This window comes from Crocodylus siamensis, chromosome 1 (genome assembly GCF_052110815.1).
Source record: "Crocodylus siamensis isolate JL-2025a chromosome 1, ASM5211081v1, whole genome shotgun sequence".
Lineage (NCBI taxonomy): Eukaryota > Metazoa > Chordata > Crocodylia > Crocodylidae > Crocodylus > Crocodylus siamensis.
Window position 1 is genome coordinate 266,343,812 of NC_143395.1, and position 17,649 is coordinate 266,361,460.

General features: G+C 42.1%; 1 protein-coding gene across 1 annotated transcript in view; it reads right to left on the reverse strand.

The window, feature by feature from the left end:
- IL1RAPL1 (interleukin 1 receptor accessory protein like 1) overlaps positions 1-17,649 on the reverse strand; it is a 1,351,669-nt gene that overhangs the window by 628,040 nt on the left and 705,980 nt on the right. The window contains exon 3 of the mRNA XM_090061969.1: positions 71-350. Coding sequence (XP_089918095.1) covers positions 71-350 — 280 coding nt within the window. The remainder of the gene's footprint in view (positions 1-70; positions 351-17,649) is intronic.

Consider the following 17,649-nt stretch of genomic DNA (forward strand, 5'->3'; position numbering starts at 1 on the left):
GTACACTGTAACAGCATTAGCAGCAGTAACTGACATTCATTTTATAAAAGCACAGTAAATTAAAAAGTACCTTATGACACATGCATAAAGACCACTGTCTTGCACCAACGTTGGCCGAAACCAAATTGAATCCTCTTCTTTGCTCATTCTAGTTCCATCAAAAGCTATAGGTTCCTCAAAATCTCCAGGTCCAGAGCTTTTGTACCACATCAAACTAAGTCCAGCACTCTGTGCTAGGGAGTAATTTGCTCTTATATATCCATAAAATAATGCGCATTTTATGCGAACAGGTTCTCCCACTAAAACTTGATACTTCTTGTAATCCACAGACCAGTCAGTGCATCCATCAGCTAAAAGGAGAGAGAGAAGGGAAAACAATGTTAAAAAGGCTGTCCACAACTACTCTCACCATCAACCTAATTTAAAATCTGCACTTTAGAAGGAACACAGCTAGCACAAATATACACAAATATCATATTTTATATGCTTCTGGATAGCTAGAAACCATATAAAGTCATTCTTTAGGCACAATGCAAGATTTACTATATTTCTTGTTTGTTATTAAGAGGAGAGCTATCAGGAGAAATTGTGGTAAATCTTGATAATTCCAGAGATAAGTGTGTAATTATTCTTTTTCTCTACTGTGCAACTCTGAAGCGCAATGTCATAAAATATTGGAATCAAATTAGTGTAACATCTCCATCTGGCACAGAAAGTGTCAAAATCATTGAATTGCATTAATCAAATTATTTCAAGGTAACAATATAAAGGAAAGGACAGAATTATTCAGTCTCAGAAGATGTTAGGACAAAGAGCAGTGGCCTGAAGCTGAAAAAAGAAAAGTTTAGGTTAAATCACTAGGAAACAATTCTTAATAGTAAGAGCAATTGGCAGCAGAACAGCGTTAGGCACTACTACATAAAATGTTTTTGGGAATTTCTCAGCTAAGTACTACATTAAAACTGCAAGAATCCAGATCTTAGCAATCCGGTATTCTCAGAAATCCGGCACTAGAGTGGCTGCTCCGGAACCAGCCGCTGCTCTCCCCCGTGGCCCCCGGACGCAGAGGGGAAAGCTTGCATGTGGCAGCTGCCTGCTGCTACTAACCACCCTGTGCTGCATGCAGCTACTCTGGGACTGCCCACAACCACCCTACCTCCCACTGCTCATTTTTAAAAAATCCAGCATTTTCAGATATCCAGCAGGTGCTCTGTCCCCAGCATGCCAGATTCATAAGGTTATACTGTACAAAATGCTGGGGTCATTTAAGCTTCATACATTCCCCTGGGGTCATTTCCTACCCTAGAGGCTATTTTGTGCAGTATCTTAAAGTTAATTAATTCTAAAAAAAAATCTTTTTAGGACATTGTCACTGGCACCGCAGTGCACAATACCCCCAAAGAACAGCCAGCTTACATGAATGGTTTGCTCTCTGTGGATGAAAAACTGCCGTGGGTAACATGTTATCCCAGGCGTGACTGTGTTTTTCCATAGGGGGTAACAACTTACCCAAAGTCTTTGTTAACCCATGAGGGTAAAGTGTTACCCCAATGCAATTTGTGTATAAATGACAGGCCTAGACCTGGTTGGCCGCCTTGGGTGGATGCCTCCGAAAGGTCAGCATTCTTTCACATCTCATCCATGTCCACTTCAGATATCCATGGTAACTAATGGATGGCCATCCTCCACTCTGCTTTTGCAGAAGGAGTGGTAATCCCTTTTACTAATCAATTTGTTTGCAGACTTCAACGTCATCAAAACACCCTCCCCTTTGCCAAAAAAACCCCTTTGTCACACCCAAATCTACCTCTGCTCTCTTTTCTCATGGCAAAACTCTGCCCCACATGCCCTTTTCATAACAAACAAGCTAGTCTGCCCTCCCTTTGTTGGAAATGAGGACAAGGCGCAAAGGGACAGCAGAGAATAAATAGAACAATATCATACTGCAGTACAGCATACGCTATAAAGTCTCCTTCAGTGGTAAGGGCTTGACACCTCCCATACCCCTTTTACCTGCTCCTAATAAGTCCCTGCATGTGGTTTCTAAACAGCATCCACCCACATTTGGCTTGCCTGCAAAGGATGGATTCTGGTCTCTGGCTTCTGGCTCTGGCTTCATTTCTGTGTCCAGGACAGGGTGCTACCTGCGCTGCCATAGGGTAGGGCAGAATTGCTTCTGTGACCACATAGATGGACAGGCTTGTCTTTGATTGTTATTTATATGCATTCAGCAGTAATCAAGTTTTCCCTTTTTTTCCTGCAGTCCAGAATGAGAAGGTAGCGCATATTCAGTGCTGAAGCCTGTCTTGCACAGGTAACTAGGGATGACAGCGACACATCCACTGATGAAAACTTATCAAGGCAGTGAGACTACTGACTTCATTCCAGACATAGGAGATTGTTCAGAGCAAGAAGAGCATGCATCTATGGAAGCATCATCCAGCTTACATGAGAAGGAGTTGTTGCCACAAGCAGAAGTGATGCCAACACTTGTAGTGAGGAAGGGAAGAGGACCAGCCCAGGGCCACTGTGGAAGATCAAGGAGAGCTACAACAGGACATGGAGCAGACCCACTGCCACCACCCCCAGAAAACATTGCAGATGATGACACCTTTAGAGAAAAGAATGGCAGAGCGTGGGGAAAAAAAATCCATAGCTAGTACATCAATGGAGAACAGTCAAGGACACAGTCCATGAATGTGCTGGGCCAACAAGAGAAATTAATAAAGACACAGTGGTGGAAACATTCCACCTGTTTCTCTCACAAGGTGTACTGACTGTTATCATAAGAGAAACAAACAGAGAGGCAGAAAGAAGATTCAGGGAGTGGAATGATAGCCCTCCTGAAAACAGAAAGGAGTCGAAAAGCTGGACAAAACAGAGCTGAAAGCCTATATTAGCTTCCTACTACTGAGTGGTCTATACCATGGCAGTCACGAGGCACCGGAGGAGTTGTGGGAGCAACACACCAGGTGTCCTTGCTTCCGTGCCACCATGAGTTTAAAACGATTCTGTCAAATCACCAACTACCTGAGATTTGACAACAAACTGAGATGTGAGGAAAGGTGAGCTGTGGACAAGCTTGCTGCCTTCCGAGATATCTGGACACAATTTGTGGAGCAGCTCAGGAAATGGTATATTTTAGGAATGCACCTGACAGCAGACAGTATATGCCCAGCAAATCTGCCAATATGGCTTGAAAATGTGGTGGTGCTGTGATGCAGCAATATCATTCCTCCTCTCTAGAGAAATCTACCTGGGCAAGCAACTAGAGGCTTCATGCAAAGGTAATCTAGGTCATTGAAAAACTGGTTCATCCCTAGTACAAGACAGGAAGGAATACTGTGGGTGAACATTTCTTCACAAGTACTAAACTGGAAAAAAAGACTGCTACAGCAGGACTTGACCTATGTGGGTAGGATTTGGAAAAACAAGGCTGATATCCCAGACGAAATGCAAGCAAATCAAAGAAGGGGAACTTTTTCATCCATTTTTGCTTCTGATGGGGAACTTACCCTAGTTTCCCATGTTCCAAAGAATTCCAAAGTTGTGCTGTTGCTGTCAAACATGCACCGTGACCTGTCAGTGGATGGAGAGCAAAGAAAGCCGGACATCACCCATGACTAAATAAAAAAAAAGGGTGGGGTGGATAACCGTGACCACTTAGTCTGTATGACCACCCGCAGATGGAAACTCCAAGCAGTGTTAAGTTACCAAATAACATTTGTTTATTTTATTATAAAATTACAGCCATGACCCTTTCTACTTAATGTAGTTGGTATGTTTTTGGTTTCTAATGCCACTTATTAATCAGAATTTTTCTCTCAGGATATTCAGTTTTAGTGATGCCTGTTTTCTTGAGCATGATGAATTCATAGAAATACTGTAGAACACCAACACCACTTCTAATTTTCCTTTGTGCTGAATTGAGAATTGGCTATGTACAGCAGTTACCTTTGACTTATTTCTGCTTAGCATTACCAATAGAAAAAATACCAAGGACCATTTCTTTATAAAGTCATCTAGCTTAGTAAGCTTAGCTAAACATGCTAGAAGGTATTGATACTCCTATGCAAAAAGAGTTAACATTTCCATAATATCACGTGTATGTAATGCTTTACTAGTCCTTCTCTTCAATTTTAAAGGTAGTTTAAAATAAACTGGCTATATAGATACTCTGTGTCCACTGAAGATCTGGAAAAATATTACTGTGTCTATAAAAACTGGAGGATATTTCTATAGCAACAACCCTCAAACCTGCAAAGTTTAAATGAGGACAGTTCGACTACAGTTTGTTCTATGATGGTATATAATTCAAAGCACAAATATTTAAGTACTTATTACACTATAACGTTTCTACACACTTTCACTTTTAATGCTCCCTTTAATAATTCCTACTTTATTCTTGGAGATAACAGCTACTGCAATGGTACATTATGCCAGGAACATGTTATACGAATTCTCATAAGAGTGCAGTAACTTGCTATTAGCTTCTAGTTTTGGTTTTTGGTATTGACCTATAAAGTTTTTATGGCTTTTATGAGCTCTGGCACTTATGGGACCAACTCCATATATATACACACCTCATCAACATTCGGGATCAGTTAAGATGTCTCTTCTGAAAGAACCTAGATTTGAACATCTAGCTGTGGAATAACATTCTACTAAGAGGGATCCATAGCTTTTATGAGGACTTGTTTCCCTCACTGAGTCTCCTTTAGTTCAAAGCAGAACATAAGATGAATCTGTTCTTCAGCTTCTGGGGCTAGGTACAACAATTTCACCTATTATGCTTTAAGTGCACAGAAAGCACTCTAAAGCCAGAATTGAACAGATATTGAACAAAATAGAAGAGACACAGCTCTTACAAGACTTTAAAATGGTGGATTGTGCTCTAAGTTAACTCTTGATGGATGTAGCACTCAACAAAAGCACTTTCTGTTAGGATACTTTTTAAAATGTCTGTTCCACATTCACTGCGAGTCACATTCTGTTGCCATCCCAGGTGAGTGTAGCAGAGGTTGTTTGCTTCGCCCAAGCACCAGGATGGCCTTGCCTTCTTGGATGTCACTGACCCAAATCAGCGAAAGCCTCCGATCTCAGCTCCATCTCCTCTCTCCAGCTAGTTGTGAGCCACAGCCTGGCTGGGGGTGGGGAAAAAAGGTCTCTCTCCCTGCAGCAGCCCCAACCCTACAGCACGTCTTTGTTGGGCTGGAGGGCAGGGAAGTGCTGCAGGAGATAGGGGTCTGGCCTCTTTGTCCTCATGGCAGCCCCAGCCTCACAGTGCACTGAAACCTGGCTGGGGGGCTACAGGGACACAGGGCCCAACCCCCCTTTTTTCATGGCCAGACCCAGAAAAGGGGTTTGGGCTCTGTGTCCCTGCAGCAGGCCCAGCCCTGTGGCATGCCACTGCCTGTCCAGGAGGGGTGTAGAGGAAGAGGTCTGGTGTCTTTCCCCCCACAGTCACAGGGAGAGGGCCCACTTCAGCAGCCTCCTGTGAGGTGCACAGGAGTGTCCCCAGCAGCCAGTGTATGCAGGCTCCAAGCCCCTCCCCCCAACATCTGTTTGGTTTGCTCATGCTTTAATTTATAGTGCTTCAAGTAAGGCATTTTTTGAATGTCTGTACTTGCCCTGGGAGATTTGCCTGAAAAAAAGGGAAAGTGTATAAAAGTTCAATTCTAGTGATAGAAAATTTCCACTACTGGAAATGATTGCAGGAAAGAGAGAAATACAAATGTGAAGTCTGCAACCATTCCCCTCTTCCCCACTCCTTGCATCTTCCCTGGACCAGGGTTTCGGGAATATGCTGGCTGCTCCAATCCTTCCATTGCCTTGGGGGACTGGAGCAATGAGACAGAGCCCCTGCCTGCTTCTAACACCTGGATAGCCCCTGGGTACTTTAAAACAATCTCCAAAGAACATAAAACTCCCCTGTTTCCCCTCCATGGTCAAAGGCAAGCCCCTTCTCCTTCCAGGCCCCTGTTGCTGTCTGCCACTGCTGCTTTCCTCACTGTCCCAGGGGTGGGAGAAGCTTCAAAGCCACTCCTGCCCTCTCTAGCTGGGGTGCATTTGGACTGTACTAAGCTGGGAACAGAGAGCGGCAGCAGCAGCAGTGGGCAAGGGTTGAGTTCCCCTACCCTGCCTAGTCTCCTGATGGCAAGCACAGGGAGAGGGAACTCCCATTCCATTGCCGCTGAGCCCAGCCTCTATGCAGCCCAGGTAGAACAGGCAGGAGTGACTTTGAACCTTTTCCCTCCCCCAGGATAGAGGATAAATCAGCAGATGAAAAACGGGGTCAAAGGGAAGGGTGAGGAGGCGGCATGCCTTTGAGCAAGGAGGGGAAATGCAGGGGGATTCTTACATATTTTGGGGAATTTTTTAAAGTCCCAGGAGACTGTAGTGGTACAGTCTGCCCATACTGGTGGTTTGTCCATGAAACACAGGTGGCTGCTACTGCTTCTGCCTTTGCCAATCCTGGAACTTCTCCTGGCTAGAGAAATACTAAGTTATTCTAAGCTTGAAGTCCTAAATATCCCAATATCCTTAAGTTATTGTGTAGAATTCCTTATGCTGTTCATGAGCACAATCAGGAAGTCTACATATAAGGGGAGGTGAAAATGTGATTGAGTGATGTGATTATGGTTCAGTGCACTCATCCCAGGATGGAGTTGGCCATCTGTTATTCAATTAGAGATTTTTGTTTTACTGCTACTGGCAGTGATATTTTAGCAGGAAATCATCTATCTGCTCTTGAGGTACTCCCATCAAATAGAGACAAGGGTGTATAAATTGAGTTTATATAAAAGAGATAAGAAAAGATCTAACAGGAGACAAAGACTAACAAGAAGGCCTGGTGAAGTATTCTTAACAGGGCAAAGAAATGTTGGTGATCTTTTATATAACATAGCAGTGAACAAAGATTCTTGATTTTCCCCTCTGCAAGAATTTTTGTGTTTAAGTAAAATATTTCTACCTATATAAAGGCCAGATTCTGCCATTCTTATTCACATTAGGCATCACTTTACTTGATTAGTACTCCTACAGAAATCCATACTACTATTTGTGGACTAATGCTCATATTTCTAAAACTAGGCACCAAAATATCAAGTGCATCAGTGCATTATTAATGGGTTATCATAGGTCCCATTTTCAGAAGTGACTCAGAGTATGGCTACACCACAGAACACACTAGAGCAGCTAGACTGGGCATCAGAAGCATCATAGCTAAAAAGAAATGTTCCACATGGGCTATTATAGTTGTGCAGTGTGGACATAAACCCAAGGAATCATCTGTTTAAACCCAACAAACTCACAAGTGCCTAAATTGCTTTTAAAAATGAGAAAAAAAAATGCATATGCTTGTTTACACTGGCATAATCTGCATCAGTTTCACATACCAGTATAAATTACACTGGGACCCAGAACAAGAAGACCACTTTCTATGGGTAGTGCATGAACCAGGTGGCTATTATACTAAGTCACTAGTTTTCGACCTTTGAGGTCCACAGACTATGTTTAAGGGGTTCGTGAAAGAAGGCTATGATCAATCAAAATAATGTGAATACCCATACTTATAATTCAAAGGGGTCCACACATCCTTTCAAATTTTTTTAGGGATCCGCAAATGAAAAAAGGTTGAAAACCACTGCGCTAAGTGGTCACAGAATGGATAATAGTCTGTTTGCCTTGTGCAGATGGCTACCCAGAAAAGCTGTCAATAAATATATACATATACACATACATACATACATACATACATACACATGTATACATACACATATATGGTATAGCTTATGCCAGTGTAATAATTGGACCCTTCTTTTTCCCAGAGCAATATTACACCACATTTGAGGAAATTTCACCAGAATTGGGTTATAAAGTATGTTTGCTCCTGTTTTACATCAGTATAAAACACAAAGGCTAATTACATCAGCATCATGGGTCAGGAGTACTGGCCTTTAGGATCTTAGAAGTTAGACACTGCCATGTTCAACAGAATACATAAGTAAAAAAAATCTGGGTCTTGAGGCCTCATTCACAAATCACTGAAACACAAATGTATTTTCAAAGGGGCAAATGTCAACTGTGCCAAACTCATACACAAGAAAAAGTAAATCCAAACAAACAAGCCAAACAAACAAAAAGAAAAGTTAGGCCCATAAAGGACAGCTGTAGGTTTAAACATCTGTCACTATACTCAAACTTCAGTTGGACTTTAATATATAGCTTTAGTACCTTCCTAAATTGGGCTGGGCTAAAACAGTTGCTTGAAGCTGTTGTGTCATGTCATAAGGACTGATTCAATGTGAGGAAAAGTGGCCCTAATGCAGCATATGCTTTCTTCTCAATTTCAGCCCACTTGTTTTGATCTGTTTTTTTCCTTTCTTTGTCTTTCAGTATAGTAAAGGAGTTGGAGGGCAAGGAGAATCTATATTCACATAACCAAATCCAGCATTTCTTTTCCTTGTAAATGGCAGCAGTGGTCACTCAGTCACACAATCAACACATATACTTGCATTGGCACAAAACAATTACGACAAATGCCTTTTGCGAATTTTGTCAAGCGTTAGCCTTCTCCATCTATACTTCCATTACCATACCAGAGTCAATCACATACCCTTTTTTATTGTATAAATTGGAAAATACTTGAATTATTCAACAGCCTTGAAAATTTCAGAGCTGCATTCAACTGAGTGGCTGTAGTCCCTGATCTCTATTTTAATATGCTGCCAGTTATTGCTACTCATAATAGCACAATACAGGAACCAGGATGAATATCATTCACTCTGTTGTTTCCTTGACTGACTTCAGGGTATGAAGTAAACCACACTACATCACTGTCCTCATAATGAGATCGTTCTGCTGGATAAACAAGCTCCCTGCAGGCCGTGCCTGCTGATAGGACCCAGTGAACCAAATATTTAACGCTTCTGAGAGGGTCCTCCTTGCCATTCTTCAGGATTGCATGCATCATTTTCTAGAGAAAATTTGATGCAGAGAGGTAGAAAATTGAGCTACTGGCTCCTGGGTCCATTGCCACAACCTGGCTTAGTAACAAAGCCTCAATTCAATTTCTGGGGCTGCAAGGTAATAGAAGTCTCCAAATTTCCAATAGGGTTGCGGAAATCTAAACTCCTGTTATATCTAACCAATTTAGATGTGGCATTAGGTGAAAACAGCACTCCAAAGACAGCTGCAATAAACCATAACTTCTAAAAGTGTATCCACAAATTTACTACCATTATTTGACTATAAAAAAAGAAAAATATAGGAACAAAGATGTTATCCCCAAGATTTTTTTTTTCCAGTTGTGATGTAAGGAGCAATCAATTGTACATATTCATGGTTGCAACTTTTCATATAAAAAAGGCCATTTCTCTATTTAGTATTTTTAATACATAGCTAATTTTGGGAAAGTAAAACTAGCAGTATAACCCAAGACACCTAAATTTTTTTAAGTTGTTTCCTTTTGCTCAACACATTGCTTCTACTGTACTTCAGTCCAGTTTTCATCTACAGGTGTTCTGATTATATTTGATATTTAGGATTGTTCTTTCCCTTTTGTTTTTATGCAGTTTTATCAGAAAATTCCACCAAAATGTAGAAATAGAAGGCTCAAAAAATGACATATATTAATAAGTTGAGACTGAAAAGGAATATGATCCCTTTTTTAAAACTATTGTTATTTTGTAATTTTTAAAAAGTTGCAATATAATATTGGAAACATGAAAACATTGATGCTAATGTTTTCAAATGACAGAAGTCAAGTACATTTTATACATGATTTAATTTCCTTTTACATTAACATTGTTACAGCTTTGCACATTAGTAATCTGCAGTTCAAATCAAGATGACACTTTCATTCTGAGCTCCAATTTTTCATTTTACTTTTAACTGTCTCAAAAATTACTTTTTGGGCTGAAATTTTTCATGCCTTGGTTTGGTTCCAGGAGTGATGGCTGAAGAGGGGTGGGAGAGGAGAATAGAGAGAAGGGATGTATAAAAACCTTTTTGATAATATCGTCTATTAAGGGACATTCATAGATTGTGAGGCTGGAAGGGACCTCAGAAGATCATTAGGTCCAGCTCCCTGCACCAGGCAGGAAAGAAAACTGGGGTCAGGTGACCCCAGCAAGGTGACCAGCCGACTCCTCTTGAAGATTTCCAGGGTAGGTGATTACATCACCTCTGGAAGGAGCTTATTCCACAGCCTGGACACCCTGACTGTGAAGAAGTTTTTCCTAATGTTGAGCCTGAAACGGTTTTCCAGGAGTTTGTGGCTATTACTCCTCATTTTCCCCTTGGGTGCCATGGTGAACAGTTGCTCACCGAGCCCTTGATATACTCCCCTGGTGTAGTGGCAAACTGCTACCAAGTCCTCTCTCAGCCTTCTCTTTTCCAGGCTGAAGAGTTCAAGGTCCCTCAGCCTTTCCTTGTATGGCTTGCCCTGCAAGTCTCTGATTATACGGGTGGCCCTTCTATGGACTCTCTCGAGCTTTTCCACGTCTTTGTTGACGTGCGGTGCCCAGTACTGGACACAGTACTCCAGCTGCAGTCTCACCAGTGCTGAGTAGAGTAGAAGAATCACTTCCCTAGTTTTGCTGGATTGATGCATGCCAGGTTATAATTTGCTCTGTTGGCTACAGTGACGCACTGCTGGCTCTTAGTCATGCTATTACCCCCAGGTTCATTTAATTCGTGATGCTGGTCACTTTGCCAAGCCTATAGGCGTGTAGGGGTGTTTTTTGTCCCCAGATGGAGCACTTTACATTTCTCAATGTTAAATTTTATTTGATTCCGATCCACCCAACTTGCTAGCCTTTCTAGGTCCACCTGTATCTGCAGCCTATCTTCAAGCCTGACCGTGCTTTCCCATAACCTGGTGTCATCCACGAACTTGGCTAGTGAGTTCTTCCTCTGCCCCCGCATCCAAATCATTGATAAAGATGTTGAAAAGTACTGGACCAAGCACCGACCCCTGAGGGACACTACTGGCCACTTCTTGCCAAGACAACACAGAACATTCCAGTTACATTTTCCCACACCTGTCTGGTGAATGTTTTTAAATCACAAACTTCATACAAAATATTCATGTAAAAGGAATAGTGGATTTAGGTGCAAACAAGGAACAGTAGGGAAACAAATGTTATGAAATAAAGTGGTGTGTGGATGCAAAAAGCTTAGAACTACAAAATGAGGTAGAGCATGGGAGACAAGAAGAACTCACACATTTGGATGATGTAAGTCCTGTAGAATCAATATATATCCATTATATAGGAAGTTTTTATGCCCTGAACTCTAAAAGAATTTGAATGGACCCTGACTTTCTGAATATCACTCGTCTGAAACAGTAATCATCCTTAATTCTGCATTCATTTACTAACATTGTGATTTGTAAAATTGTGGTACTTCTTGCTATAAGAAAGTGAATAAATTACAGAAATTCTAGTACTCAAAGGAAGAATAGTAGCATGACTGAGTGCCTAAGTTCTAAATAGTCTGCAGGAATCCTCCACTAGAACATGCTGCCCACACACAGAGCTCACCTTACTTTATCCTACCAAACCAATGTCTTCTCTTTTTTCCTTAAGGCTTACTGTGAGGCATCTAAGTGTATTAGCATTAATAATAATAATCTTCTCATGTCCTTGTCACAAACTAGATACTTTTCCAGAATTGTGCCCAAGATATGGTCCTTTCTGTAGCTGAAGCAATGTCCTCCTTTGTACAGGTCTCACTGAGGAGTCTGCAAATGAGCAGGTGCTCCACAGTCTGCATTTCACCATGTTTGTGTATATTCATTTCATTAAAGTAGCCCCATTTGATAATGTTTGTTTTTGATCTTCCAGTTTGCATATGCAGGTGATTAATGAGGGACTACAAAGAGGGCTTCAGAAGAGCTGGTGCAGAACAGTTGCCCCAAAATTACCCAGAAGACACCTCCACCCAGCAGGAGGTAGCAAGCAGCTGCATCCCAGCCCCACTGTGGAGGGAGCCATGGTGTCAGCGTACAGGGCTGTGGAGCTGAATGGATTCCTGTGGCTGCACAAGGAAACCAGGTACCCATGCCTGCATGAGGCAGATGCCCCTTTGGCACATAGGGTGGTACACAGGGCAGAGAGAGCTGAGTGGAGCTGATGAGATGCTGCAGCTGCAAGAGGCAATGCAGGTCCCCAACCCAGCCCTTGGTGCACAGGGCTGAGAGAGGGCTGACAGGCCTAGTAACTACATAAGGAAGCTGGGGCTTTCCTGTGGCAAGTGGCAATGGATGGGTCTACCACCCTAGTGAGGGAGGATACCCTGTATCCATCTCACAGACAGAGACAAGGCTAGCCCATCAAAAGTTGCTGAGATTTGTGAGTTACCTGGGAAGGGGATTTCCAAAGGGCAATGCTGTGGATTCGGGTGATCAAAGGGAAGCCCTTGAGGAGGAAGGGGGACAACTCCCCTTTGGGAGTAGAGAGAAACCTAGGTCCCCATTTGTTAAGGGTGATTTCCATGGTTATGCCCCACCCCCACCCCAGTTGTTGCCTGGGGGAGAGTGGTGGTGTTCATTTAAGGTAGCAGGTTCCTTCCAGGTACCGTTTCTTCTTGCGGCATAGCTGCTGTGCCACTGTTGTGTTCTGGTTTCTCATGATATTGGGATTTTCATTGTAAACTTGCATATTTAATGTTGCATTATGAAAGGATTGTAAACTGCTCTATTTAGCTTGCTAGTAGGGTCTGCCAATGTGGCCCTGACTCTATACCTGAATTCACTGTATTAGTTATTATTATGTATTGGTATCCCATTTGATGTAACCTCACTGTGCGTGGTCTGCTATTGTTCCATCACTGCCAGATTTTCCTTTGTTGATTTGCTGTCTAGCCTGCATTTTATCATTAGGTGTTCCCATGCCTGCTGCCTGGAGGGCCCTTTTGAGGACAGGGGTGCATACTAGGGCTGTGCAAAATTTCGATGGGTGTTCATTTCAGCTCAAAACAGCAAAATCAAAATGAAATGAAAGGCTTTGAAACAGCTTCAAAATGAAACAAGGGCACTTGAAACATTTTAAAAGTTTCAAAGCTAGACTTGCTTGCAGCTAAACAGAAAGTAAGGAGAGTGAGGGGGAAGAGGCAGGAAGGACTGCTCTGATATTGACTGTGTAGCTGGCCAGCAACTGTGATCTTTCCCTGAGGTCCCTTCCAATTCCAGTGCTCTGGGGGATGGATGGAAAAACAGCACAAAAAGCACTGGCAGGCTTGGTGGTCTCAGCAGGGGCTACCGTGCCTACTGTTTTCACCTCCTGTGCTTCCACACTTAAAAGTGACACGAGTTTTGCTTTGAACAGTTTGAGGTGCAGTTTCCCAGAAACTTGACAGGCTTTGTGGCCTCAGCAGGAGCTACTATCACTGCTGTTTTCACTTGAATCAGGAAAGAAACGACAAAGCTATAGGCATTTTTGTGATTTCCCATTATATCCTATGGACGAAATGTCAAAACGTGTTGAAACAGTATTGAAACAGTGAACCTATATGAGTTAATCATGGAATTACTGTGATTATATTTGCAGGGATGCTGTATGTAAGCTCTTGGTATAAATTTGTATTCATTGCAGAAAAATCTCACTAATTTTACTAGCCCAATACGTTGATATCAAGACCGGAACATCTCTATACAAGGCTTTTGGTTCTCAACCTTTAAAAACTCAAAACTCCTCTCTCATTACATTCAAGGTACCACTCAAAAATGCTACCTTTCACTCATTTTCTACATGGAAAACAAAAGGGCAAATCTGTTACAAAGACCTCAGAAAGACAACAGGAGGTCATAAATATTTTGACACTGTGGATTCCTATATGCAATCTCTGGGTTTATGTTATGTGTAAACAAGTACACATGATTCACCTAACCATGGTAAGATTGCATAATATTCAACAACCCCCTTAAAAGGATCTCATGGGACCTTGATGAGATGCACTATATTTAAGAGTTAGCCTTTCTGGACTCTAAAAAATCCTAGAGTTCATGTTATTTGCCAGAAAACCATCTTCTGCCTCCGGCTATAGAATATCCATCAGTGAAGAGAGTCTAGACACTGTATAATATATTTAATAGCATAGAAAACAGCTCTTGTAATATGTCCTGAAAAGTGTTATTAACATATTTTATTCAGAAGTTTTTTGTGACTTTGCTAGAACTAATTCAAGTTTTTTAATGATCTCAAGTAGCATGAGTGCATGCCACTACTTTATTTCATGAACTGTGTGTATGCTTTTATACATTGGGGATTAGAAAGCAAATACACAGTTGTCAATGAAAGAAATATGATGTCAATATTAGTGTCAACATATTAATAACAAGTTTTTAGAAATGAGTTCAATAAGAATCTGGGTAATTATTGGCCTTTCCCCCTCCTAATGTACTCAATACAAACATTTTACATAAATGCTTGAAGAGAAAGAAAGTAAAACAATAACAGTCTTCAGCTTTTGGATAAGCAACAGGGGCAGAAACACTTCATAAACATAGCAGCAAGACAAGTGAGATTCCTTAGGAGAACGTAATAGGTGCTAGGGATGTCAAACAGTTCCATAGCTAACATATTAGATTTGGTAGTGAGTTCTTAATGTCACAGCCACTAGTACTCAATTTAACAATGGGCACAGCTGGAATGTCTTTTCCCCATTTTTTGTTTTGCTTAGAGAAGATAAGTCTAGACTCTTAGGTGCACTTGGGTAAATTCAGAGCAAATACCCCCTGCCAATTATGAGAAATAGATCTCTCTCTTAAAACTTTAGAAATATCTAATTTCTTTCACCTGAACATATGTAATAATCAGGGATCTGGGTTTTCCATTTCCCATGGAAAAATGGGGAAAACCATGGATTTCTCCTTTTATCAGAGAAAATGTGGATTTCTCTTTTTAGCAGAGAAACCTGCAGATTCCCAGCTTTGCAAACAGCTCTGCAGGCTGGTTGAACTCCAGCCTGCAGGATCTGCTTGCAGACAGGGTAAGAAACCCCATCCCTGCCTGGAGGAGCAAGGGGGGGGGGGAGGGCAGGGCCTGAGCCTCACCATCAGCTCAGCTCAGCTTAGCTTCACTCTTGTCCTGGAGCCTGAGGTAAGTGGGGCTTGCAGACAACCGGGGGGCTCCTCTGGCAGGGCTGGGGGTTGAGGTTATGGCTGGGGGGACACTGGCAGGGATGCGGGGGAGCCAGGAGCCAGCTCTGGCCCTGGCCAAGCAGGCAACAGCAGTGGGGGAGCAGGCTGCTGCTGCTTATGCTGCAGCTGCCTGCTGTTGGGGGAGGGATCTGCAGACTTGGATCCCTGGCCTTATAGCCCTGGCAGCTGGGGGCCCCCTCCAGCAGGGCTGGGGAGCAAGAGACATGAGTAGGGTGGGGGGCTGTTGTGGGGGCAGTGAGGGGTACCAATAGTATTAGGGGGTCTTTGGGGGCAGTAAGAGGCACCAGCAGGGCTGGGGTGCAGGCTTTGGAGCAGTCAGGGGGGCTTTGGGGGTAGTGAGAGGCAACAGCAGGGTTTGGAGTGAAGCAGGGAGCTTTTAATTTTAATAATGGATTTGGGGGGTTTTGTCAGAGAATCTGCAATTTTTTGTTGGAGAATTTGTTTTTTTTTTTCTATCAGAGAAAACCAGGATCCCTGATAATAATATACTACATACTCCTTGTGAATGGATACTTTAACACATTCACTACATTCATACATCTTACTTTGGGCATGGTTTGTTCAGTATTAACAATTAAATTGTGAATAAGAACTAGCAGTAAAATCTTCGAGTCACCAAGGTCAACTAGAGTTTTGCCACTAATATCAATGGGGCTAGATTTCACCCCAGAACTTTACATAATATGGCTCACTGGCTAACAACAGAGGGCTGCAGTTCCTTTTTACCTAACACTAAGTAGAGGTACTCTCAGTCGCAGCCTTAATGCTGACAGTTGCCAGGAAACCAACACAAGGCAATTCCACGTGTTTTATTAAGGAATAACAGCTCTGGTGCCTTAAGTATTTTTTTAAATAATGTCCAAACACACAAAGGGGGCAATTTTTCCTTTCAGCTGGTGACATCTATGAGCATTTGAATGTTTCAGTGTGAATCCGTCAGCCACAAAAACAATTTGTGCTATTTTTGAGAAGCCTATCCACAGACGCACAATACAGAGACATTACTGAAGCAATTAGAGGATATGTCAAAATAAAACAAACTATTGCCAACCCAAAATCTGTCATATAAAGTGGACCTCCTTTTATGTGCAACTACTATAAATGAACACTGAAAACCACTGAACAAAGAAAAACAGAAGAGACCAAATAATGGTCTATATTATGTTTTATGTGAGCAAATACAATATCACAGCTTAAATGTGTGTACAAGAAAGACTGCTCTGCGTAAAATATACAGCAGGGGTTGGCAACCTGTAACCTGCCCAGAAGTTCCAGGCCAAAGAGAGTAGATCTGGCTCATGAAAGTCCCATCTAGTCTGCATTTTACAAAGTGCATGCCAATCTTCCACCATTTGATCCACTCCACATATTCCTAATGTTAGCCAGGTCACAAGCTACAGTGAGTGTTGCTAACGCCTAATATATGGGGATAACTGTATGTTTCCCAGTAAAATTTTAAAGATAGATCAGACTTGTTTGTGCAGTGTGTGTGTGTGTGTGCGCGCGCATGTGCATACTAGGCTTCTTATGCGTACACCATGATCCAAAGGATCAATGGTTGTTTTATATATACCATGGTGTGTGCATAAGAGGTCTATGACCATCACACCAAAACCTTCAATGAGTATGCCTACTCAAGAGAATGGAGGAGCATAGGCTGCCCAGGACCTACCATCCCCACTTTAGACCACTGAGATAGAATCTAAAGGCCAGACCAAGTCCTGATGTTCAGTGCCTCAATGGCTATAGCTTCTCCCAGGAAACAACAGATCAGAACTTTTGGTGAGGGTGCACGTCTGTCAGGATGATGTCCCTTAGCCTTCCTACAAGGCAGTGGGGGCTAGGGCTTTGGGGTGCCCTATACCCACCTTACTCTGGAGGTTACAGCATTGTGGTGTGTTATAGGAGCTACTCTGCCATGTGTAGCCCCACTACATTGCCTTGTGGTCCTCCAATCAGATGCAGTTTATGGTCATACCCAGGACTATTTGTGCAATAATTGTACAGCAACTCACTTCTAATGGAAGGGATACTGTGCTGTAATTGTTAATTAGCATATATCGATATATCTATAGATCGATAGATAGATCCTACTGATACTACCTGCCATACTTTTATGTTACTTGGGACAGATTACCAGGGAGATAGAGACAGCATTAATACTGTGGCTTGGTATTATATTCTCATTATATAAAACAATGAAAAACACATAAAACTCATAGAAATATATTCCTGCTTCTAGCAATGTTTATTTTAGCTTTAGATTAGGAGGATTTTTTTTTAAATTGAGGTATGTAGAAATTCAGGTGGAATTTTAAAGGGAATATATCTAAAGTCAATCAGAAACTCCTAACTGAAATGCAGTTGGAACTAGAAACATACCTCTCTCAGGAACCTTTGAAAATCCCAGGCCCTGATCTGTTCATAGACTCAGAGCCTGTGTCCAGATGCATGCAGCTGTGCAGTATGTGGTGCTGCAGACA